The 25,176-nt window shown below is 47.0% G+C and overlaps 1 protein-coding gene across 5 annotated transcripts in view; it reads left to right on the forward strand.

The window, feature by feature from the left end:
* The window catches only part of RGS12 (regulator of G protein signaling 12), a 162,448-nt gene that overhangs the window by 35,868 nt on the left and 101,404 nt on the right, over nucleotides 1–25,176 (forward strand). For 4 of the 5 annotated variants that reach the window (XM_064286176.1, XM_064286177.1, XM_064286175.1 and 1 more), the window contains one exon: nucleotides 5,791–7,748. In XM_064286176.1, coding sequence (XP_064142246.1) covers nucleotides 5,889–7,748 — 1,860 coding nt within the window. In that variant the 5' untranslated portion in view covers nucleotides 5,791–5,888. Of the gene's footprint in view, nucleotides 1–5,790; nucleotides 7,749–25,176 lie in introns of those variants that run through there. The other variant, XM_064286179.1, reaches the window with a different exon arrangement.

Below are 25,176 nucleotides of genomic sequence, written 5' to 3' on the forward strand. Positions count from 1 at the left end.
GGATGAGGGAGAGGCATGGACAGTCTGAGTGGATCCGCAGAAACAGAAGGGCAGTGCTAAGCGGGCAAAGAAGAGTGCATGCAGGTAGGTGGGGGTCCAGAGAGAGGCTCTGTTCTTTTAAATTTAGTGAGACTCAAGCCTTTTAAAGGAGCCCTGGTGCACAGTGGTTAAAGCAATTGACTGCTAACTGAAAGGTTGATGGTTTGAAACCACCAGTGGCTCTGCGGAAGAAAGCCGTGGCAGTCTGCTTGCATGGAGGTTTACAGCCTTGGAAACCCCTAAGGGGTTCCTATGAGTCGGCATCAACCCGACAGCAGTGGGTAGGTTTGGGAGCCTTTTAAAACACGGATGGAAAACATCTGCTGAGGCTGCTTATGTACAACCCAACACCTCATGGGATTTGGTTTCTTGATTGAAGTTTTAGGGTCATGATTTCATGGGACATTGCAGTTAATTGGCCTGATATCTTGTTTACTGCTTCTGTTCTATCTACTAGTTCAGTGCTTCTGTTCTACCTCCTAGTTTGATGCGTAGCGCCTGGGGTCTTAAAAGCTTGCAAGCAGCCATCCAAGGAACAACAATTGGTTTCTATTCACCTAGAGCAACAGAGAAAGAAGGAGAGTCAGGAACAGGAGGAGGATACGAAATGTGTAGCTAATTGCCTCCATGAACAACTGCCTCCTTTGCCATGGGATCAGAAGAACTAATTGGCGCCTGACTACCATTACTGAATGTTTTGAGCAAAGATTCTATAGAAGAATCTTGATCAAAAGGTGGAAATTGCAAACTGAATTCAGATTCTCATGGACTCTAGACTTTCTGGAACCATGGAGGATGGATGAACCCCTGAAACTATTGTCCTGAAATAATCTTTAAACCTTAAACCAAAAATATTCCCTGAAGTCTTTTTTAAACCAAACAGTAGTTTAGCTTAACTAGTAAAGAATGTCTGCCTTGAGCATCGTACTCTCTTAAGAACTATATGGTATCAAATTGACAACAGCAATACGAAAGATTAGATAGGAAGCTTAGGGGGACGTGAGTTTATGTTAATGAGGGAGGAACGATTCAGAGAATGAGGGCGAGAGTGGTTGCACAACTCGAAGAATGTAATCCGTGTTATTAAATGGTACCTGTACAATCTGTTGAATTGGTGTATGTTCTGCTGTGCATGTTCTCAACAAACAACAACAACAAAATTAAATTACTGATGGGATAGCCCAGTTAAGGGAGTGATTTACCATACAGGGAGAAAGGGGCTAATTTTCAACACAGTGTCAGCTTCCTGAGGGTCGGGGCTGGCGTCAAAGCCAGGTGGGACTAGCCTGCAGCTGATCAGTTGGTGTGGGCTGTGGGGAACGAGCTGGATTGGCAGTGAGGACGTCTAGGTTGTGGCCCTGTCTGTGCCATTGCAAAGCCCTGTGACCTGGGATGAGAGAAGCACTTCTTTCTAGACCTCAGTGTCCTCTCGTGCAAAATGAGTGGGGTGGATCCCATGAGCTCGGCTCAGAGCTTCCAGGGGTTGCCACCTGTGTCAGAACCACCTGGAAGCAGGGGGCAGCTTTGTTAAAACAGGCAGGTTCCCGGGCCCCTCCCAAGGCCTGTGAAATCAGGGTCTGAGTGCTGGGGAGGGGCCAGGCCCAGCATGTCAGCCAGTCGCCCACTGATGGCTCTGCACGTTCACCGGGGGAACCTGTGTCCCGCCATCTCCTCTGAGCCTCACAGTCTGTGCCACTGGTTTTAATACTATTGATTGATACAGTTTAAGTAAAAATCAAACTATAGGCTGAACTTATAAAATGTGATTATAGGTACTTAGGTATTACTTACACCTCTGTCTTCCTCATCACATCCTTCCCCTGATAAGGACATTAGGTCCACCAGGACTATTTCACCATCCCAGGTGCCTTAATTTATCACATATGCAACTTCCGTTTTGCCATATAAGGTAATATTCACAGGTCCTGGGCATATCTGGGGGGAGATTATTCATCCTACCCACCACTCGTCTGTCAGTTTGTCATACAGTGGTGGCTTGCGTGTTGCTGTGATGCTGGGTGCTATGCCACTGGTATTTCAAATACCAGCAGGGTCACTCATGGTGGACAGGCTTTAGCTGACCTTCCAGACTAAAACACACTAGGAAGAAGAACCTGGCAATCTACTAAAAAAATCGGCCAGTGAAAACCTTGTGAATAGTAGCAGAACACTGTCTGATACAGTGCCGGAAGAAGAGCCCTCCCCCCCGCCCCAAATTAGAAGACACTCAAAATATGACTGGAGAAGAACGGTCTCTTCAAAGTAGAGTCGACCTTGATGTGAATGGAGTCAAGCTTTCAGGACCTTCATCTGCTGATGTGGCATGACTCAAGATGAGAAGAAGCAGCTGCAAATATCCATTAATAATCAGAACATGGAATGTACGAAGTATGAATCTAGGAAAATTGGGAGTTGTCAAAAATGAAATGGGTCACACAAAGATCAATATGCTGGGCATTAATGAGCTAAAATGGACTGGTTTTGAATTTTGAATCAGACAGTCATATGGTCTACTATGCCAGAATGACAAATTCAAGAGGAATGGTGTCACATTCATTGTCAAAAAGAATATTTCAAGATCTATCCAGAAGTTCAATGCTGTCAGTGATAGGATAATATCCATATACCTACAAGGAAGACCAGTTAATAAGACTATTACTCAAATTTACATACCAAGTGTTGAGGCCAAAGATGAAGAAATTGAAGGTTTTTAACAACAAGTTGGAAACAAACAAGAATATCAGTAGTTGGAAAATATGGCCTTGGTGATAGAAATGATGCTGGGGGTCGTATGATAGAAATTTTGCAAGACCAACGACTTCTTCATTGCAAATACCTTTTTTCAACAACATAAACAGCAAATATACATGTGGACCTTGCCAGATAGAATTCACAGGAATCAAATCAACTACGTCTGTGAAATAGACGATGGAAAGAGAAGCTCAATATCATCAGTCTGAACAAGGCCAGGGGCCAACTGCAGAACAGACCATTGGTTGCTCATATGCAAGTTCAAGTTGAAACTGAAGAAAATTAGAACAAGCCCACGAGTGCCAAAGTATGGCTCTGAGTGTATCCCACCTAAATTTAGAGGCCATGTCAAGAATAGATTTGACTCGTTGAACACTGATGAGTTATGGAATGACATCGAGGACATCATACATGAAGAGAGGAAAAGGTCATTAAAAAGACAGGAAAGAAAGAAAAGACCAAAATAGATGTCAGAAGAGACTCTGAAACTTGCTCTTGAATGTCAAGTAGCTAAAGCGAACAGAAGAAATGATGAAGTAAAAGAGATGATCAAAAGATTTCAAAGGGTGGCTTGAGAAGACAAAGTAAGGTATTATAATGAAATGTGCCAAGACCTAGAGTTAGAAAACCGAAAGAAGAGAATATACTCAGTGTTGCTGAAACAAAGAACTGAAGAAGAAATTCAAGCCATGAGTTGTAATATTGAAGGATTTAACGGGCAAAAATTGAATGATGCAGGAAGCATCAAAAGAAAATGGAAGGAAGACACAGAGTTACTGTACCAAAAAGAATTGGTCTACGTTCAACCATTTCAGGAGGCAGCATATAATCAAGAACTGATGATATTGAAGGGAGAAGCCCACGCTGCACTGAAGGCATTGGCTAAAAACAAGTTCCAGGAATTGACAGAATACCAATTGAGTTGTTTCCCCAAACGGATGCAATGCTGAAAGTGCTTACTCGTGTAGGCCAGGAAATTTGGAAGACAGCCACCTGATCAACTGACCAGAAGAGATCCATATTTGTGCCCATTCCAAAGAAACATTCAACAGCATGAGTTGCTATGAGTTGGAACCGACTTGATGGCACCTAAGAACAACAATTCATCCCACTGTCCCCCTTAAGAAGACCCCTGGAGAAGATCCTTAAACACGTTTCCTGGCCAAATTTAATATATATGTTTTTCAGAATGGATATTAAATAGTTAAATGTCCTGTCATAATATTTAAATTATTAATTTAGCACCATTTGGATGTCAAACAATATAGTTATTTAGAAACAAATTATTCCTTTTTTCATTCTTAAAAAAAAATTTACATACCAAAAAACCAAAACCAAACCCAGTGCTGTCAAGTCGATTCTGACTCATAGTGATTCTTACATATTAAAAATAATTTTATTCAAATATGCATTGTAAATATCAATGTTGTCATCATCACTGAAGCCAGTTTTGGAGTTGCTTGATAATATGCTTTCCATTTCATCTTGTTCTTTGGAAATTTTTGCATAAATTACTTTGAATCTGCTTATGATGCTGTTAACTGGAGATTTTATCCCAAGACCCAAGAGTCTCTTCTATCAACTTTAGAACAATTATTTGAAAACATATACTCTCTAAAAAGCTTATTTTCTATATTTGGGTTCTGCACAGCATAATCACTGGCTGTATTTGTTTTTTAAAGTGATGTTTAAAGGGTCTTGAGCAGAAGAGTGCCCGCACAGCGGACCTGGCCACTTCCCTAGAAAGGCCGCTTGCCTGTCGGCCCTGGGCCTGGTGTCTGGAGCTTGGGTTTTGGGCCAGTCCTCACCATTACTCCATCAGAGTGGCTCTCTGCACCTAGACTGTGTGATCACCTGCCTTCCTTCAGGGAGTCTGGAATCTTGCTACGTGCCAGGCAGAAGTGCCTACGTGACCAGCCCTAATAAAAACCCCGGGCGCTGAGTCTCTAACAGGCCTCCCCGGTGGATACTTCACATGTGCTGTCACACTTGTTGCGGGGGGAATGAAGTGTGTCCCGTGTGAGTCCACGGGGAGAGGACACTGGAAGTTCGCACCTGGTTTCCCCAGACTTGACCCTGTGCGTCTTTTCCCTGTGCTCAGCTTGCTCTGTGTCTTCTCCCTGTAATAAAGCTCAGCCAGGCGTACGACTACACGCTAAATCCTGTCAGTCCTCCTAGCGAACCACCAGACTTGGGAGTGGTCTTGGGGACCCTGACAGGCTTCTTTTCAGTGACAGCCAATACCTTTAACTATAAAGCCATGTGCCCTGAAATAATTATCATTAATTTTTTTTTCTTTTTTGGGTGGTTTTATGCCTGCTGTTGAGTGACCTCTGTAGTATTGACTGAGGTTGTTTCAGGCTAATGTGTCTTCCCCACACAGTGTTTTGTCCAAAATAAATTAATTGAGACAGGGCCACGGAATATAAGAGAAAGTAGGTGTCTGCTTTTCCTGAGGAGACGACTTGGTAGAGGGGATGTGTGATCAGATAAGAGCCTTCCAACCTGGCATTGGAAGCCGTGCTTTCCACACTTAAATTCTTGTTAAAATGCCGGTTTGGGTGCATTTGGTTTGTGGCAGAGCTGAGCATGCATTTCTCACTGGCCTGGGTGAGCTGGGCTGCTGGCTACAGACCACATCTGAAGGTCAGGGCCCCAAGGTCTCCTCTCTTTCCATCAGACAGATGCCGCTAGATCCCTGTGCTGCTCAGATCAGGAAGCATTTAGCTGATGGAGAGAAGCATCATAGCAGGACACAGATCCTGGGCAGGTCTTCTACTTTTAAGGGCAATTCCCTAGCGTGTCTTTGAGTTTATTATATCTAAGTCCTACCTTTCCTTCACTTTCACGTGCATGTGGCAATTCGAGACGCTTTCGATGATGGTGTTTGTTGTGAATAATCTTTTTACGTTTTTGGTGAATGTATTCATGATAGGTTAGACCAGTAGGCAGTAGAAACGTAGGATCTTTAATAACGAGCTATTTCTTTTTCTTCCTTAGGGCAGTATTTCAAGGAAAAGGTGGCAGCATTGCTCATTCCCTGAGAAATGGGTCCCCTGGCTAATTCAACATGCTCCTGATCTTGGAGACGTGGCAACATGCATAGAGCGGGGGAGCTGGGGTGGCGTCGGACGCGGAGCGTGGAGGTCGCCCGGGGGCGCGCGGGATACGGCTTTACTCTCTCTGGACAGGCGCCCTGTGTGCTCAGCTGTGTCATGAGGGGCAGTCCTGCGGACTTTGTTGGCCTGCGTGCTGGAGACCAGATACTGGCTGTCAACGAGATCAATGTGAAGAAGGCATCTCATGAAGATGTTGTGAAGCTCATAGGGAAATGTTCAGGTGTCCTGCACATGGTGATTGGTGAGGGCCTCGGCCACCTGGAGTCCTGCTCCAGTGATGAGGAGGTTGGGTTTTATGAAGGAAAGGGCTGGTTCAAGCCCAAGCTTGATTCCAAAGCGTTAGGTATAAACAGAGCGGAGAGAGTCGTTGAAGAAGTGCAGTCTGGGGGGATTTTCAGCATGATTTTTGAGACTCCTAGTCTTTGTGCAAGCCCTTCAGAGCCCTTGAAGCCCAAACAAAGATGCCTTTCAGAGTCGGCTGCAGTGCGACTGGACACTGGACATGAAACTGTCAATAATCCCAACGCTAACATGCTTTACAAGGAGGAAATAGCGAAGGTGATTAACGATGATTCAGTTTTCAGCATTGGACTAGAAAACCATGACGATTTTGGATTAGATGCGAGCATTTTAAACGTTGCCATGGTGGTGGGCTACTTAGGTTCCATTGAGCTGCCCTCTACCAGCTCCAACCTGGAGTACGACAGCTTGCAGGCCATCCGGGGCTGCATGAGGCGCTTGCGGGCAGAGCAGAAGATCCACTCGTTGGTGACCATGAAGATCATGCACGACTGTGTGCAGCTGTGCACCGACAAGGCTGGTGTGGTGGCGGAGTACCCTGCCGAGAAGCTGGCCTTCAGCGCCCTGTGCCCTGATGACAGGCGGTTCTTCGGGCTCGTGACCATGCAGACCAATGACGATGGGAGCCTGGCGCAGGATGAGGAAGGGGTCTTGCGGACTTCCTGCCACGTGTTTATGGTGGACCCTGACCTGTTCAATCACAAGATCCACCAGGGCATCGCACGGCGGTTTGGGTTTGAGTGTACTGCAGACCCTGACACCAACGGCTGCTTAGAGTTCCCAGCCTCCTCTCTCCCCGTCCTTCAGTTCATTTCCGTCCTGTACAGAGACATGGGTGAGCTGATCGAAGGCATGCGGGCCCGGGCCTTCCTGGACGGTGATGCGGACGCCCACCAGAACAACAGCACCAGCAGCAACAGTGACAGCGGCATCGGGAACTTCAACCAGGAAGAGAAGAGCGCCCGCGTCCTCGTGGTCGACCTGGGTGGGGGCTCCAGCAAGCATGCCCCCACCAGTGGTGCTGGCTGGGAAGGTGTGGGCGGGAGGGGCCCCCACCCCTGGGCGCCCCCCTGGAACGGCGCCTTCTGCCATGATCAGGAGGGGAGCGCCCCCTTCGAGGGCCCCCCACAGACCGACAGGTTCCGAGACTTACATAAGCATCTGGGACCCGGACCCCACGTGGAGCTGCCGCCCGCTGCTCTACGGAGCTCTGTCCCCCCTTCCAAGCGGAGCACCGTGGGGACTGGCTGTGGCTTCCACCAGCGGTGGCTCCCAGTCCACGTCCTCCAGGAGTGGCAGTGTGGCCATGCCAGCGACCAGGACTCCTACACCGACTCCACCGATGGGTGGTCCAGCGTCAACTGCGGCACGCTGCCCCCGCCCATGAGTAAGATCCCGGCCGACCGCTACCGGGTGGAGGGCAGCTTCGCGCAGCCCCCGCTGAGCGCCCAGAAGAGTGAGTGGTCCAGGAAGGCGTTTGGGGTGCCAAACATTTTTGGCCCTCATCGAAATGTCAGAAAGACTAAAGAAGACAAAAAGGTAAGCCCGTTCTGGGTAGTTAATACAAACGAACTTGATTTCCTGATTGGTCAGTTAATGATGAAACCACTGTCCTGGTTTCTCGGCCCACTCTGCCTGTTTTGGTTGTCACAGCATGTCTGCTGTGCTTTTGCGCTGCAGACTCTGTCTTGCCCCGGAGCCCCGGCCCCGGCCCTGGCTCTGGCTCTGACCTTTCCCTAGGCTGGTCCTGGGCGGGACAGCTGGGCAGGGCGGGTGGTGCACAGCAAGTGGGCCCCTCCCAACTGAGTAAGGCTTCCTCCCTCCTTCCACCCTTCTCTCCTGGCAGAGGCTGGGGTGGGTCTGACCCCGCAGCCCCTTAGAAGCCCAGTTCTGTTTCTGACCCCACAGTCTCTGAGGCACAGTTCCCTTCCTGAGGTGGGGACATTCTTGCAGTGCAGGTGGCTATATGGCTCCGGCTCCTGTCAGGATGGGGCTGCACCACAGTGTCGATCCTGGAGCCGTTTTCCTCCATTGAGAAAAGCCTGCCATGAAAAATGCTTAGCGCCCAGCCCTGTCTGCCTAAGTGGGCGGGCTCGAAGGGTGGCGGACCACCCTTTGAGCAGCACAGCCCTGAAAAACCCGGGCCGTCATTCTCCCTGTGGGGCCTTTGCCTCCCAGGCAGCTGGGTCTGGAGTTTGGAGAGGAAAACAAAACATGGTCGGGGGCCACCGCTGGCAGAGGAGAGGACACGGGGCTGTGCCAGGCCGGCTGCTCTATATGGAAAGGGTGGGCTTGTGGTGGGAGAACAGGGGCCTGGCGCTCAGCTCAGTCAGAACTTGAACGGTTTTAAAACAGCTTTTCTGTGTTGTTCACATTCCTGTGGATCACTGTGACGTCAGGAGAAAAGTTTCCAGAAGCTGCTGGGCAGTTAGGGCAGGGCTGGTGGAGGGGGAGCTGTGGGCAGAGCTGAAGTTTGTGTTCGCGACTCCCCATCCACACTTTCCCCTTTTCACTGTAAACACATTGAAGAGGATTTGAAGATGGAGGTGAGGACAATCTCCCGTAGCCTCACCTCCCAAAGTAGCTGCAGCTGATGTTTGATGCCTCTAAGCATAGGCTTTTGTGTTTTGAAACGTACCTATGGGTTCCTGCCAAATCTTACATGGACTTCCTATAGGAGTTGCATGCTGTGTGTGCTGCCCACCCTCCGTGGCAGTCTCTGGCGGATCTGAACCCCAGGCTGGAGCCTCCTTCCGGGGAGGGGACGCTGGCACCTGTCCCCAGGGAGCGCACCTGCTGGGGGCAAACCTTCTGCCTCTTGGAGCCACCCAGGGACCAGCTTCCGCCTGCGTTTTCACTGCAGGGTCGGGTAGGGGAGCGGGCAAGGGCCCTGGAAAGTTACTAAAAGTTTATTTGAAATCAGGAAACTCACCGTCTCTTGGCATATTTTTACTTACAGGTTATGTTTTATCTATTGCCACGGTAAATGCGTCATTATGTTGATACAGAGAATCAGTGTCTGTGTGGCTCTCACGGATAACGTGCCCCTTCAGTGCATCTCGTTTTGGCTGCGGCGAATTGTAAGCTGAAGGGCATAGTACTGTTTTAGGTGTCACAGGTGATGTCACAGTCCCCACTTTACGAAGGAATAGAGTGATCCTCGAGGAGTGACCAGATGTTCCTGAAGTTATCCATTTGGGAACAAGCAGAGACATGTTCAAGCTGTGGGTTTCTTTCTTTCCTGTTTAATTGTGGAGAAGATATACACAACAAAACATCCAACAATCCAGCAGTTTCTATGTGTGCAGTTCAGTGACGTTGATTCTTCAAGTTGTGCAGCCATTCTCACTTTCCTTTTCTAAAGTATTCCACCACCATGAACATAAACTCTCTGCCCTCTAAGCAAAAGCTGCCCCTCCCGCCCCCTGCCCACCCCTCGTCACCACTAATGATCTTTGGTTTCCTTGTTTCATGTAAGTGACATCGTACAGTATCCCTTTGTGGCTGACTTATTTTGCAGTATATTTTCAAGGTTCATCCATTTTGTGGCATGCATCAGGGCTTAATTTCTTTTTATGGCTGAGTAGAATTCCATTAAGAAGGCCTGGTGGCACAAATGTTACGTGCTCAGCGGTAAATCGAAAGGTTGGCAGTTTGAACCCACCCAGCGGCTCCTCAGAAAATGACAGCCAGGAAAGCCCTACAGCGGCGGACCTGCTGCGTCACACAGGCTCACCGGGAGTCAGAGGCGGACCTGCCGTGTCACACGGGCTCACCGGGAGTCAGAACTGACCCCTCCAGGGCAGGCAGCCACAACACATGTTCCAGTGTATGTACGTACCATGGTTTGTGTATCTGTTCATCTGTCGATGGACCTTTAAGTTGTTGCCACCTTTGGACTGTTGTGAGCAGTGCGCAGTGAACACTAGCGGACAGGTTGCTGTTTGTGTTCCTGCCTTCACTTCTTCCGGTGTATACCTAGGACTGGCATTGCTGGGTCATACGGTGATTCCATGTTCAACTTTAAAAATATATATATTATATTGTATTTTTTGTGAAAATTCAACAATTTCTACACCTAATGTTCAGTGAGATTGTGTCAGCAGCGTTCTCATTATTTCTGTTCCAGTTGTTTCACTCCCAATAGCTTAGACTCACTGCCCCCAAACCTGCCATCTCTGCTTTGGAGTAACTGTTGTCTCTTTGGTCGCATAATAGATAGTTCTTAAAAAGTACTCAAGGGTGACATTCTTTACTTTTTGAGCTAGCTGTGTTCAATTTTTTGAGTAACTGGCGAACTGTTTTCTGCAGCAGGGGCACCAGTTTACATTCCCACCAGCAATGGATGAGGGTTTCACTTTCTCTACAACCTGGCCGACACCTGTTGCTTTCCTTTTTTTTTTAAATTTTATTTTAATCCTTGCCATTCTAATGAGGTGAGGTGGTATCTCACTGTGGTTTTGATGTGCATCTCTCTGATGGTTGGTGGTGGGAATGGGTACTAACATTGAGCATCTTTTCTTGTGCTTGTTGGCCATTTGAAAATCCTCTTTGGTGAAATGTCTGTTCAAGTCCTTCATCCACTTTTTGATTGGGCTGTTTGTCTTTTTGTTGTTAAGTTGTAGAGGTTTTTAAAATGTGTATGTTTTGGCAATTGGGCTCTTGTCAGATATGGTTCCTGAGCAGTTTCTCCTAGTCTGTAGGTTGTCTTTTCACTTGTTTGATAAAGTGTTGGGTTTCTTTTTAATGCTCTCTTACCTTGAGCAAAAGTGTATTGAAAGTGAGGGTATTGGTCGCTACTACTTACACTGTGACAGAAACAAAAGACTGAAACACTTCTGATGAAATTGCTGTCTCTCGTGTTAGAAAATAATAGTATAGTGTTCAGTAGTATATGGAGCACATTGTCTCCTTATTTGACTTTGATAGTAATTCTGGAAGCTCTTCAGGGTGGGTAATTTTATTTTCAGTTCATACACAAGGGAATAAAGGTTTGTAAACATTAAAGGATTTGCCCGCAGTCATGTGGCAAGTAAGCGCTTAGACTAAGACACAGCCTCGGTCTCCAGCTTGCCCCTCTGTGTGAGACTAATTTGTTTGACTTGTAGTTACTTTTGCAATGTGATATGACACACGGTTTATCTAAAAATAAGCGGTAATTCATTGCGTTTTATTGGGTTCCTTCTGTAATCTCTTGAAATTTGTTGCTGTTTAGTTTGAGAATCCCTTTGACCTGAATCATTAAACCTGTCTGTTGCATCAAATCTGACTCATAGCGACACTACAGAACAAAGCAGAACTGCTCCACAGGGTTTCCAAGGCTGTAAATCTTTATGGAAGCAGACTGCCCCATCTTTCTCCCGCAGAGCTGCTGGTGGGTTCAAACTGCTGACCTTTTGGTTAACCACTGTGCTACCAGGGCTCCTGAGTTATTAAACCAAACCAAACCAAACCAAAACAAAACCCAAAAAACAGTAACCAAAAAACCCCCAAACCTGTTGCCATCGAGTCAATTCTGACTTAAGGGACCCGTCATGGATTGGATTCTGTCTGCAAAAAGTATCTGTCAACTTGGCTAGGTCCTGATTCCCTTGTATGATGGTCTACCATTTTATCTTTTGATGTAATTTCCTATGTGTTGTAAATTCTATCTCTGTGATGTAATGAGATGGATTAGTGGCAGTTATATTGATGAGGTCTACAAGATTAGATAGTGTCTTAAGCCAATCTCTTTTGAGATATAAAAGACAGAAGTGAGCAGAGAGACTTGGGGACCTCATACCACCAAGAAAGCAGTGCTGGGAGTAGAGTATATCCTTTGGACCTGAAGTTCCTGTTTTGAGATGCTCCCAGACCGAGGGAAGACTGATGACAAGGACTTTCATCCAGAGCCAGCAGAGAGAGAAAGCCTTCCCCTGGAGCTGCTGTCCTGAATTCGAACTTCTAGCCTACTGGACTACGAGCAAATAAACTTCTCTTTGTTAACCCCATCCACTTGTGGTGTTTCTGTTACAGCAGCACTAGGTGACTAAGACATGACCCTATAGGACAGGGTAGAACTGCCCCACAGGATTTTCAAGGCTGTAAATCTTGATGGAAGCAGACTGCCACAGCTTTCTCCTGCAGGGCAGCTGATGGGTTCGAACTGCTGCCCTTTCGGTTAGCAGCTGAGCGCTTTAACCAGTGTGCCACTAGGGATCCCAGGTTAGCTTAATGGTCAGCTAATGATTGGACAGAGATGTCCTTAGATGCCTGGACCCAATATCTCCTAGTCTTTGCCACACCGTCAGCACCCCACTGTTGACAGCTCTGCTTCAGCCTTCACTTCCGGCTTCTGCAGAGTCCCAGGATTAGCCATAGGCGAACACTTAGGGCCTTCTTGTATCTTCGCTGAGTGTATGTACAGTGCAGGGTGGCCTTCTAGATTCCTGGGAATATGTCAGAGCTTTTTCCTAGCATTTCCTTTCAAGCCTTTTGATTAGCCTATTGTTTGTCCCAACTGTTATCACTGCCTCAGGCAGCTGAGATATTCAACAGTTGCTTCTGGTTGTTTTCAACAAATGCCCCTGGCAAAGAGACTGTTTGAACTGGATGAGCTCTGAGTCAGGTCAAAAAAGACAGGCTTGCTAAGTGGGGTCCTCCAGGAACCCACCAGCCAGGCCACATAATGACAGTTCTCTGGGAATGTGGCTTTGAAGGAGCTCCTGTTCCGTCTCCTCTGGTGGTTGCCAAGTGACTGGTTTTCACTATGATGGAAGCTGTTGGTCTTCAAGGCTACTGCAGTCCTAGGGTGTGGGAATAGGGCAAGTGAAAACACCACGAAGTTTACTGTTCTTAACAAGATTCAGCCTTTTCCTTGCATAAATGCTGCCTGGATTGTTGCAAGCTTTTGGTTAATTTTCAGAGTTCTGAAAAAGTTGATTCCGACTATTTTTGCCAGCGTTCTCATTGCTTTAATGGAGGAGAGGATTTTTGCAGGTCTTTACTCAACTGTTTTTGCTGATGTCACCACCCCCGGTAGTCATTATTTCCTCTGCTGGCTGTATTAATTACTCATCGAATTCAGTCATTGTCCCACGAATATTTTGTTGCCTAAAGACTAAATTGTAAAGTTAACTTCCAACAAACTTGTATCAAATCAGAGGAAGGCAAAAGAAGGAAAAATAGTTAAATTGTACAAATAAATATACACACCTAACCAGCAAGGAGAAAACGTGAAGCTACTGCAGTCTTCGTCCTGTCATCGATCATGAAGCCATGGTCGAGAGGCCTCTTCCATGACTCATTGCAGATGTTCTTTGCCCTCAGTCAGCACTGCCACTGGTTGCGGTTCTTAGTTCTTTCATTCTGGAAGGTCCGGCTCTTCAGTGGTCCTGCCTCCTTTTGGTTGCTGTAGCTTTCAATCACCCTTTACTATCGAGCCTGGAGTCACTAAGAGGCGCGCTAGAGAACCCCCTGGGTTCTAGTCCTCTTTGCCGTCATGGATTGCAGCAGGTCAGTGTCTTCTTGGTCACTGGGGTCAGTCACTTCAGTAGAGCAATCCCTTTGTTGGTTCAGTGGCCTGAGGAGCCCCAAATGGCCAGATGGTAGACTTGTTTCCCAATTCAGGGAAACCACTATTGTGTTCACTGGTGGAAACCTTCTCCTTTTGGGAACTAAGACCTCCAAGTCATCAGAGCTCAAAGTTGCCAGAATGGGAAGCAAAAAATTCTGCAACTGGGTTTTCAGGTATAATACTGGGAGGATCCACTCCCACTTTTACTCCTTGATTCCCAGACCCCTGTATTTTAGCATTAGGAGATACAGCACCCTATAATGGTCTTCTAGTCATGTATGGAATCCTCTAAGACCAAACCCCATTCCTTCAGAGTATTGTCGCCTAGCTGGTGCTGTGATGAAGGCTCAGTAAGCCGTTAACAGGAGAATGGGAGGAACAAATGTGGAATATAGGAATATACTTGAATACCCAAGAGCTCAGTCTAAATGAACTTATGCTACTTGTATCTACCCAAATAAATCTAAAAACGATGCTACTAAAAAAGGAAAAACACATAAGGTGTACAGCACTTTACCTTCTATAAAGTTTGACATCATGCAAGCAGTACTGTCCATTGCTTCAAAAAAAAAAAAAAACCAAACCCAGTGCCCCGAGTGGATTCCGACTCATAGCGACCCTATAGGACAGAGTAGAACTGCCCCATAGAGGTTCTAAGGAGCACCTGGCAGATTCGAACTGCCGACCCTTTGGTTAGCAGCCGTAGCACTTAACCACTACGCCACGAGGGTTTCCATCCATTGCTTAGGGATGTGCATCTGTGCCACGTGGTAACAGCGTAAGCAACGTATATGTGGTGCAGGAATGAGGAGTCCAGGTGAAGATGGGGTGTGCGTATGTGCCATGTGGTAACAGTGTAAGCAATGTATATGTGGTGCAGGAATGAGGAGTCCAGGTGAAGATGGGGTGTGCATCTGTGCCATGTGGTAACAGCGTAAGCAACGTATATGTGGTGCAGGAATGAGGAGTCCAGGTGAAGATGGGGTGTGCATCTGTGCCATGTGGTAACAGTGTAAGCAACGTATATGTGGTGCAGGAATGAGGAGTCCAGGTGAAGATGGGGTGTGCATCTGTGCCATGTGGTAACAGCGTAAGCAACGTATATGTGGTGCAGGAATGAGGAGTCCAGGTGAAGATGGGGTGTGCATCTGTGCCATGTGGTAACAGTGTAAGCAATGTGTAAGTGCAGGAACGAGGAACCCCCGGTGAACACGGGTGTGCCTCTCCAGAGCAGGACCTGGAGTAGGATCAGGGAAGGGCTTCTGTTTGTAAAGTTTTATTTCTTATTTATTGTGGTGCACGTGGGTGCTCACTACCTTGTTCTGCACTCTTTATTCATAATAACAGTATCTAAAAGTAGTGTATGATAATTCCACAAAAATGACAAAAACAAATCATATGGAACTGGAAAAGGTCAAAGTCCTCAATTCTTTTTTCAGCCTCTCCCGCCTCCTCCTGCCCTGCCCCCAAAGGGAACTACTGCCCACAGACCAGTGAGTCTTTTCATCTCTGCTTACTCCCCAGTGCAGCCTCGGGAGTATTCGTTCCCTTTTATTCCTTCTTTGAAAATGTGCCTTGGATTATATACTTCTGTGATTTTTTTTTTTTTTCTTAAACGTTTTCTCTTGGACGCAATTCTGTGTCCATTCAGGAGCTCTGCTTCTTTGTATTGGCTACATGGTATTACACTGGACGCAGGTCCCATCTTTTACTTCATCAGTCTCCACTTGATGGGAACCTCAGGTTGTTCCCAGATTTCATCCTTAAGTTTGTATCTTTGTGCGTATGTGAGCATGTCTTTTGGGTAAGTTCCTAGATGTGAAATTGCTGTTTTTCTAAGTGTTCGTGGATTTTAATTTTGTCAAATTGCCTTCCAAAGAGGTTTTTCAATTTATATTTCCACCTGCAGTGTGAATACCCTTTTCTCCTCACCCAGACAGCCCTGAACGTTATCTTTTATATCTGTGCCCATTGGATAGGAAAGGAAAGGTCTTTGTTCATTTAACTTGAATCTCTTTGATTATGAGTGACTTTAAGCATTCAGATATATGTGTTAATTGGCCATCCATATTTCTTTTATTGCATATACGTGGTTCATATATCATGGCTATTTTTCTATTTGATTGTTGGTTTTCTTCTTATTGATTAGTGAGAGCTCTTTGTATATAAGGAAAATTAGTGCTTTGGTCCAAACATCGTAAACTTGTCATAAAAATATCTACCAATCAGGAAAATTGCAAATGAATGCATTTTTGGTAACTGGAGGAGCTCAAACAGATACTGAGTGTTTTCTCGCTAAGAGTTTCTAAAGGAAGATTTATGCATGGAGGGCAAAGAACGGGGTTCCTTGATTCAGAAATGCTGCAGAACTTTATTTTCGTTTTCTTTGCTATGAACTTTGGCATAAAATCAGTAAATTTGATAACTTTTTGATAGCTACATAGTTTGTGCAACATCTTCCAGGGAGCCATACCCTGTAGTCCAGGAGTCCAGGGTACCGTGAGCAATCCCAGACACACTAGATGTTGTTGTAGCCCAGTCCACTCCAACTCATGGCAACCTTACATATATTAAGAAGAACCCAAACCAAACCTGTTGCCATCAAGTTGACTCCGACTCATGGCGACACCATATGTTACATAGGATTTTCCCAGCTGTAATCTCTGCAGCACACAGACCAAGAGGCCATCGACTGTTCAAACAGAACAAGGGGACACTGCGTGGTTTAAAGTCAGGAAAGGTGTGCGTCTGGGTTGTATCCTTTCACCATACCTATTCAATCTGTATGCTGAGCAAATAATCTGAGAAGCTGGACTGTATGAAGAAGAACAGGGCACCAGGATCGGAGGAAGACTCATTAACAACCTGCGTTACACAGGTGACACAACCTTGCTTGCTGAAAGTGAAGAGAACTGGAAGCACTTACTGATGAAGATCAAAGACCACAGCCTTAGTATGGATTGTACCTCAAGATAAGTAAAACAAAAATCCTCACAACTGGACCAATGAGCAACATCATGATAAACGGCGAAAAGATCAAAGTTGTCCAGGATTTCATTTTACTTGGATCCACAATCAACAGTCATGGAAGCAGCAGTCAAGAAATCAGACGACGCATTGCATTGGGCAAATCTGCCGCAAAGGACCTCTTCAAAGTGTTAAAAGGGAAAGATGTCTCTATGAGGATTAAGGTGCACCTGACCAAAGCTGTGGTGTTTTCATTTGCCTTATATGTGTGCAAAAGCTGGACAATAAACAAAGGAGGCCAAAGAAGAATTGATGCCTTTGAATTATGGTGTTGGCAAAGAATATGGAATGTACCATGAACTGCCAAAAGAATGAACAAATCTGTCTTGGAAGAAGCACAGCCAGAATGCTCCTTAGAAGCAAGGATAGTGAGACTTCATCTCAAATACTTTGGACATGTTATCAGGAGGGAGCAGTCCCTGGTGAAACACATTATGCTTGGTAAAGTAGAGGGTCAGCAAGAGAGAGGAGAACCCTCAACAAGATGGACTGATACAGTGGCTGCAATCATTGGCTCAAAGATAGCAACGATTATGAGGATGGCACAGGACCAGACAGTGTTTTGTTCTGTTGCACATAGGGTTGCTATGGGTCAGAACTGACTCAACAGCTCCTGTCATGGACTGAATTATGTCCCCCCAAAAATGTATGTATCAATATGGCTGGGCCATAATTACATGTATTGTGCGGTTGTCGTCTATTTTGTGATTGTAATTTTATTTTAGAGAGGATTAGGGTGGAATCGTAATTTTATGTTGAAAAGATTAGGGTGGGATTTAAACACCCTTACCAGGTCTTTTTACCAGGTCACATCCTTGATCCAATGTAAAAGGAGTTTCCCTGGGGTGTGGCCTGCACCACCTTTATCTCTCTTAAGAGATGAGAGGTAAGCTAGCAGAGAGTTGGGAACCTCATACCACCAAGAAAGCAGTGCCGGGAGCAGGCGCATCCTTTGGACCTGAGTTTCCTGTGCTGAGATGGTCCCAGACCAAGGGAAGACTGATACATGACAAGACACATGACAAGGAACTTCCTCCGGAGCCGACAGAGACAGAAAGCCTTCCCCTGGAGCTGATGCCCTGAATTTGGACTTGTAGCCTACTAGACAGTAAGAGAATACATTTCTTTCTGTTAAAGCCATCCATGTATGGTATTTCTGTTACAGCAGCACTAGATGGCTAAGACAGCACCTAGCAATAACAATTTATGGGGCAGTTCTACTCTGTCATATAAGGTCACTATGAGTTGGAATCGACTTGATGGCACACGACAACAACAGTCTTAACAGAAGCAAACCACCAGGCCTTTTTTTCATGGTACTGCTGGGTGGGTTTGAACCACCAACCTCTGGTTAGCAGTTGAGTGCAAACCATTTGTGCTGTGGAGGGACCTTACGTTATGTATAACAGAACAGAATGTTGCCTGGTCCTGCACCGTCTTCATGGTCATTACCATGCTTGAGTCCATTGTTATGGCTATTGTATCAATCCATCTCATTGAGGGCTTCCTTCATTTTCTCTACTTTACTAAACATCATGTTCTTTTCTAGTGATGGGTCTTTCCTGATGACATGTCCAAAGTGAGTGAGCCAGAGTCTGGCCATCCTGGCTGTATTTCTTCTAAGCCCAGCGGGTTTGTCCTGGCAGCCCACCGTGCATTCTTTGCCAGCACCACACTTGCAGCACGTCAGTTCTTCTGTCTGATCAGTCACACCGACTCCACCCTGCTGGAAGCTTTCCGTAGGTGAGGGCTCTCCTGCTAGCAGGTAGTAGGTGAGGGCTCTCCCGCCAGCAGGTACCACCGCTGGTTTGCTGGGGGCCTGTCATCAGCAGGTTACAAGGTTTGATTGGGTCACCTTTCTTTTCTGCGGCAACCCCGGAGAAGAGGGAGAATGGAGGGTAGCCCGCTGCTGCCCCTTTCCTCTCTTAGCTGGGTGGCCATGTGTCTAGGTGACCATTCGATTCTTTCTGAGACGGGAGGGTGGTGACTGCAGGAGGGAGCAGTGAGCAGCTGTGGCCACAGCGAGGTGGGGCCACATTCTACTGCCATGGAAAACTTCCCGAGGCATGCTGAGTGAAAGCAGCAGCCCACAGAAATACACGCATTTAATACACCAAAAACAAACAAAAAGTTGCCTGATTCCAACTCATAGGGACCCTACAGGACAGAGAAGAGCTGCCTCATAGGGTTCCCAAGGAGCACCTGGTGGATTCGAACTGTTGACCTTTTGGTTAGCAGTCGTAGCTCTTAACCACTACGCCACCAGGGTTTCCATGCATTTAATATGACCTTGGTCGGTGTACCATGGCGCTGGTTACGGTTCATCATATACCAAGCAGGAGAGTGCGCGAGTCCGCAAACATGCTTTGTGCAGTTCTTCTAGTACAATGAGAGGAAGTTTTAAAATAGATTATGAAAAAAATCTCGGGACAACTCGACAAAGGCCACGATGAAGGCCCATGCTAAATGTCCCTGTGCAAACACCAGCTTTGATCGTTACGGTGGCCCCCTCCCTGCCCCAGTGCACAGGAAGGGGTGCAGACCCCAGCAACAGTGGATGAGAAGTCGGCCTGATGGGGGACGCTAAAGGACTTCCCATTAGGAGAAAACTCCCCGGGTGTGGAGGCTGTGTGGGGATGTGTCCCAGGCCCCGAGCCTTCTGCATGGTATAGCTCGTTCCATGGACACTGGTGGCACGCTGTCTGTGGGGCACGGTGCCGGGTCAAGAGGGACGTCTCAGAAATGTGTGGAAAACACGGGGATGCAGGTCACTGTGGGTGCTTGGCCAGCCTGGACATGGTCCGGGGTCTCCCCAGGGAAGACAGAGCTGAAGTTCAAAGGATCCGAAGGACAAGAGTGGGCGGACAGCTGAGGAGAGGAAACGTGAACACAGGCACTGTTTATTGTTCCCTTTGTGTTTTGTATGGTGTCCAGGAAAAGTGAGGCTGTCCAGAGCCGAGGCCACCAGGCTCCTGCCAGAAGCTGAGGTGCTCGGAGGGCTGGCGTCCTCTAGTGATAGACCGACTGGCCTTGCTGCTGCTTTTCTGTTGTTAGCTGCTCTCTAGGCGGCTCCTGACTCCTGACAACCCCTTGCACAGCAGAACAACAGAAACACTGCCTGGTCCTGCACCATCCCCATGATCGGGTGTGGCTCAGACCCTTGTGCTCCATAAGGTCTTCATTGGCTGATTTTTGGAAGTAAATCGCCAGGCCTTTCTTCCTAGTCTGTCCTAGTCTGGAAGCTCTGTGAACAGCAACACGTAGGCCTCCACTGACAGACAGGCAGTGGCTGTGAGTGAGGTGCATGGCCGGGAATCAAACCCAGGTCTCCTGAATCGAAGGCGAGAATTCTCTTACTGAACCACCAATGTCCTGTGCTGCTTGCTTGGCTTTATAATTCAGTCTTCTGCAACCTTTTAATAACTCAGTATTGGTTCAGAGATTTGTTCATCTGTTATCTGTAGTTGAAGTTCCTTTGTTTTAACTATAATACTCCATTGTGTGACTGTGTTCTACAGAACCGCTAACAGTGCTGCTGTGAAGGTTGTGTGTGTCTCCAGGTGCGTGTGTCTCCAGGTGCGTGTGTCTCCAGGTGCGTGTCTCTCCAGGTGCGTGTCTCTCCAGGTGTGTGTGTCTCCAGGTGTGTGTGTGGAAGCGTTTCTCTGGGGTTATTTATGCCTCACACGTACGGGGTGAGTACTGTAGGGAGGGGCCCTGAAAACAGGCCCCTGGGGGCTGTGTCTACCCAGCACCTGCCCCTCCTGGGAGAAGGGAAGCCTTTGCCCTTTGAACGAGTTCTTCACTGAGTGGGCCAGAGGAGGGTCCTCCCACCTGCCCCCTGTAATGTGGGGCAGCGGCCGGTCCTCCCCAAGCAGCTGAACCCCCCTGCAACTCCCAGCCCTCACGGGACCGGCCCTGCGGCACCCCACCCACTGCAGCACCCCTCTCAGGTCGGGGGCCCAGCACCCCCAGGCTCCGTCCAGGCTGCTGAGATTTAATCATCTTACCCTCTGCCTCTTATTCTCCTGACCACTGGGTGCTCGCTCCTCCCACGGGCACTCCTTTCCTGCCTTGGAGCCTGGCAGCGGGTAAGTGTTTGGCTGCTAACCAAAAGGTCGGCAATTCAAATCCACCAGTTATTCCTTGGAAACCCTTTGGGGCAGTTCTACTCTGTTTTATGGGTTGCATCAGGACTGGAGGAAGGCTTATTAACAACCTGCGTTATGCAGATGACACAACCTTGCTTGCTGAAAGTGAAGAGGACTTGAAGCACTTACTAATGAAGATCTAAGTCCACAGCCTTCAGTATGGATTACACCTCAACATAAAGAAAACAGAAATCTTCACAACTGGACCAGTGAGCAACATCATGATAAACGGAGAAAAGATTGAAGTTGTCAAGGATTTCATTTTACTTGGATCCACAATCAACTGCCATGGAAGCAGCAGTCAAGAAATCAAAAGACGCATTGCATTGAGTAAATCTGCTGCAAAGGACCTCTTTAAAGTGTTGAAGAGCAAAGATGTCACCTTGAAGACTAAGGTGTGCCTGACCCAAGCCATGGTGTTTTCAATCGCATCATATGAGACCGAATAAGAATTGACGCCTTTGAATTGTGGTGTTGGTGAAGAATATTCAATATACCATGGACTGCCAAAAGAACAAACCTGTCTTGGAAGAAGTGCAACCAGAATGCTCCTTAGAAGCAAGGATGGCGAGACTGCATCTTACATACTTTGGACACATTGTCAGGAGAGATCAGTCCCTGGAGAAGGACATCATGCTTGGCAGAGTACAGGGTCAGCGGAAAAGAGGAAGACCCTCAACGAGGTGGACTGACACAGTGGCTGCAACAATGAGCTCAAGCATAACAACCATTGTAAGGATGGATCAGGACTGGGCAGTGTTTAGTTCTGTTGTGCATAGGGTCACTATGAGTCGGAACTGACTCAATGGCACCTAACAATGACAACAACATGAGTGGGAATCCACTCGAAGGCAAGGGGTTAGCACCTGGCTAAAGAGCCCTGGTGGCACGGTGGTTAAAGGCTCCACTGCTAACAAAAAGGTTGGTGGTTCAAACCTACCCAGCAGCTTCTCAGAAGAAAAGACCTGGAGATTGGCTCCTGTAGAGATCACAGCCTAGGAAACCCTGTGGCACAGCTCTCCATTGCCCTGTGGGGTCTCTACAAGTTGGAATCGACTCAACAGCACCAAACAAGAACCCCTGGCTGACAGTTGTTCATGTGAGATCCCTCACAGGGATGGCACTGGTTTGCTGACTAGACCTGACTTCTGGGGCGTGAGTGATGGTGTTAGCCAGAAGCCTCACTTCTCAGAACGTTCTGCAGTGCCTCACTGTGAACACTTTATCAGAGTTTATTTGTTCACCAAATACTTACCAAATATTTCCTGAGCACCTGCTAGCACCTGGCACCATGCGGGATGGTGGGGGGTGTGAGGCAGGGAGTGTGGGAGTTGGGGGGTTGGGGGTAGGGGTGGGAGGCAGAGGTGGGGGGTATAGTGCTGAGCAGGCCCTGTCCTTGCCCCTCTGGAGCTGTGGTCTAGTGTCTGACGGGCTGCGCTAGGGATTTTTTAATTGTCCTTCACAAAGGTGAAGTGAGGTAGACAAGTGATCAGGTCTCACGGGCCTGCCAGGACAGACCCCTACTATCTCCAGCTTCCTCACCTGTTACTTGGGGAGGCTGGACTGGCTGGTTCCCAGGCCACTTGTCATGTTAATGTTAGTTACCTCCCTAAGCCATGATTTGAGGGACATTGGGTGTTGGCCCTGGCAGAATTTGAGGCAGTTGGACATGGTGGGTGGGGAGGTAGATGGGCTCCACCCTCAACCCATCTCCTAGTTGTTTAACCTGAGAGAGAAACTGGAACCTCTGGGCCTCTCTGTCAGCAGGTAATGCCAAGCCTGCTTGAAGGTGGGTGCTGGACTGGAGTGTCTGTCAGGGCCCCTCCACCCTCACAATTGCGGCGATAGGAATCAGGCAGGTTGTTTCTCCTTGTGCTCTATGGGAGCCTGGAGTCTGGAGGACCCTCTGCTGGTCCTGGGGCCCTCTGGCCCTGCGCAGGTCCAGGTGACTGTTGGAGTGGATGCCAGCGTCAGATTCTATTATCTATTCCTGGGACCCGCACACGTGTCTGTCAGTTTGTCACACTGTGGGGGCTTGTGTGTTGCTGTGATGCTGGAAGCTATGCCACCGGTATTCAGATACCAGCAGGGTCACCCATGGAGGACAGGTTTCAGCTGAGCTTCCAGACTAAGACAGACTAGGAAGAAGAACCCGGCAATCTACTTCTGAAAAGTGTTAGCCAATGAAAACCTATGAATATCATCGGAACATTGTCTGATATAGTGCTGGAAGATGAGCCCCCCACGTTGGAAGGCACTCAGAAGGTGACTGGGGAAGAGCTGCCTCCTCAAAGTGGAGTCGACCTTAATGACGTGGATGGAGTAAAGCTTTCAGGATCTTCATTTGCTGATGTGGCACGACTCAAAATGAGAAGAAATAGCTGCAAACATCCATTAATAATCGGAACCTGGAATGTACGAAGTATGAATCTAGGAAAATTGGAAATCGTAAAAAATGAAATGGAATGCATAAACATCGATATCCTAGGTATTAGTGAGCTGAAATGGGCTGTTATTGGCCATTTTGAATTGGACAATCATATAGTCTGCTATGCTGGGAATGACAACTCGAAGAGGAATGGTGTTGCATTCATCATCAAAAAGGACGTTTCAAGATCTATCCTGAAGTACAACGCTGTCAGTGATAGGATAATATCCATATGCCTCCAAGGAAGACCAGTTAATATGACTATTATTCAAATTTATGCACCAACCACTAGGGCCAAAGATGAAGAAATAGAAGATTTTTATCAGCTGCTGCAGTCTGAAATTGATCGAACATGCAATCAAGATACATTGATAATTACTGGCAATTGGAATGCAGAAGTAGGAAACAAAGAAGGACCAGTAGTTGGAAAATATGGCCTTGGTGATAGAAACAATGGTGGAGATCAAATGATAGAATTTTGCAAGACCAACAACTTCTTCATTGCAAATACCTTCTTTCACCAGCATAAACGGCGACTGTACACACGGACCTCGCCAGATGGAACACACAGAAATCAAATTGACTACAGCTATGGAAAGAGACAATGGAAAAGCTCGATAGCATCCGTCAGAACAAGGCCAGTGGCCGACTGTGGAACAGACCATCAATTGCTCATATGCAAGTTCAAGCTGAAACTGAAGAAAATCAGAGCAAGTCCACGAGAGCCAAAATATGACCTTGAGTATATCCCATCTGAATTTAGAGACCATCTCAAGAATAGATTTGACGCACTGAACACTAGTGACCACAGACCAGATGAGTTGTGGAAGGACATCAAGGACATCATCCATGAAGAAAGCAAGAGGTCACTGAAAAGACAGGAAAGAAAGAAAAGACCAAGATGGATGTCAGAGGAGACTCTGAAACTTGCTCTTGAGCGTTGAGCAGCTAAAGCAAAAGGAAGAATTGATGAAGTAAAAGAACTGAACAGAAGATTTCAAAGGGAGTCTAGAGAAGACAAAGTAAATTATTATAATGACATGTGCAAAGAGCTGGAGGTGGAAAACCAAAAGAGAAGAACACACTCGGTGTTTCAAGCTGAAAGAACTGAAGAAAAATTTAAGCCTTGAGTTGCAATAGTGAAGGATTCTATGGGGGAAACATTAAACAACTCAGGAAGCATCAAAAGAAGATGGAAGGAATACAGAGTCATTATACCAAAAAGAATTAGTCGATATTCAACCATTTCAGGAGGTGGCATGTGATCAGGAACTGATGGTACTGAAGGAAGAAGTCCAAGCTGCTCTGAAGGCATTGGCGAAAAACAAGGCTCCAGGAATTGATGGGATATCAATTGAGATGTTTCAACAAACAGATGCAACGCTGGAGGTGCTCACTCGTGTATGCCAAGAAATATGGAAGACAGCTTCCTGGCCAACTGACTGGAAGAGATCCATATTTATGCCTATTCCCAAGAAAGGTGATCCAACCGAATGTGGAAATTATAGAACAATATCATTAATATCACATGCAAGCAAAATTTTGCAGAAGATCATTCAAAAACGGCTGCAGCAGTATATCGACAGGGAACTGCCAGAAATTCAGGCTGGTTTCAGAAGAGGACATGGAACCAGGGATATCATTGCTGACGTCAGATCGATCCTGGCTGAAAGCAGAGAATACCAGAAGGATGTTTACCTGTGTTTTATTGACTATGCAAAGGCATTCGACTGTGTGGATCATAACAATCTATGGATGACACTGTGAAGAATGGGAGTTCCAGAACACTTAATTGTGCTTATGAGAGAC

This window comes from Loxodonta africana, chromosome 5, assembly GCF_030014295.1.
Source record: "Loxodonta africana isolate mLoxAfr1 chromosome 5, mLoxAfr1.hap2, whole genome shotgun sequence".
Lineage (NCBI taxonomy): Eukaryota > Metazoa > Chordata > Mammalia > Proboscidea > Elephantidae > Loxodonta > Loxodonta africana.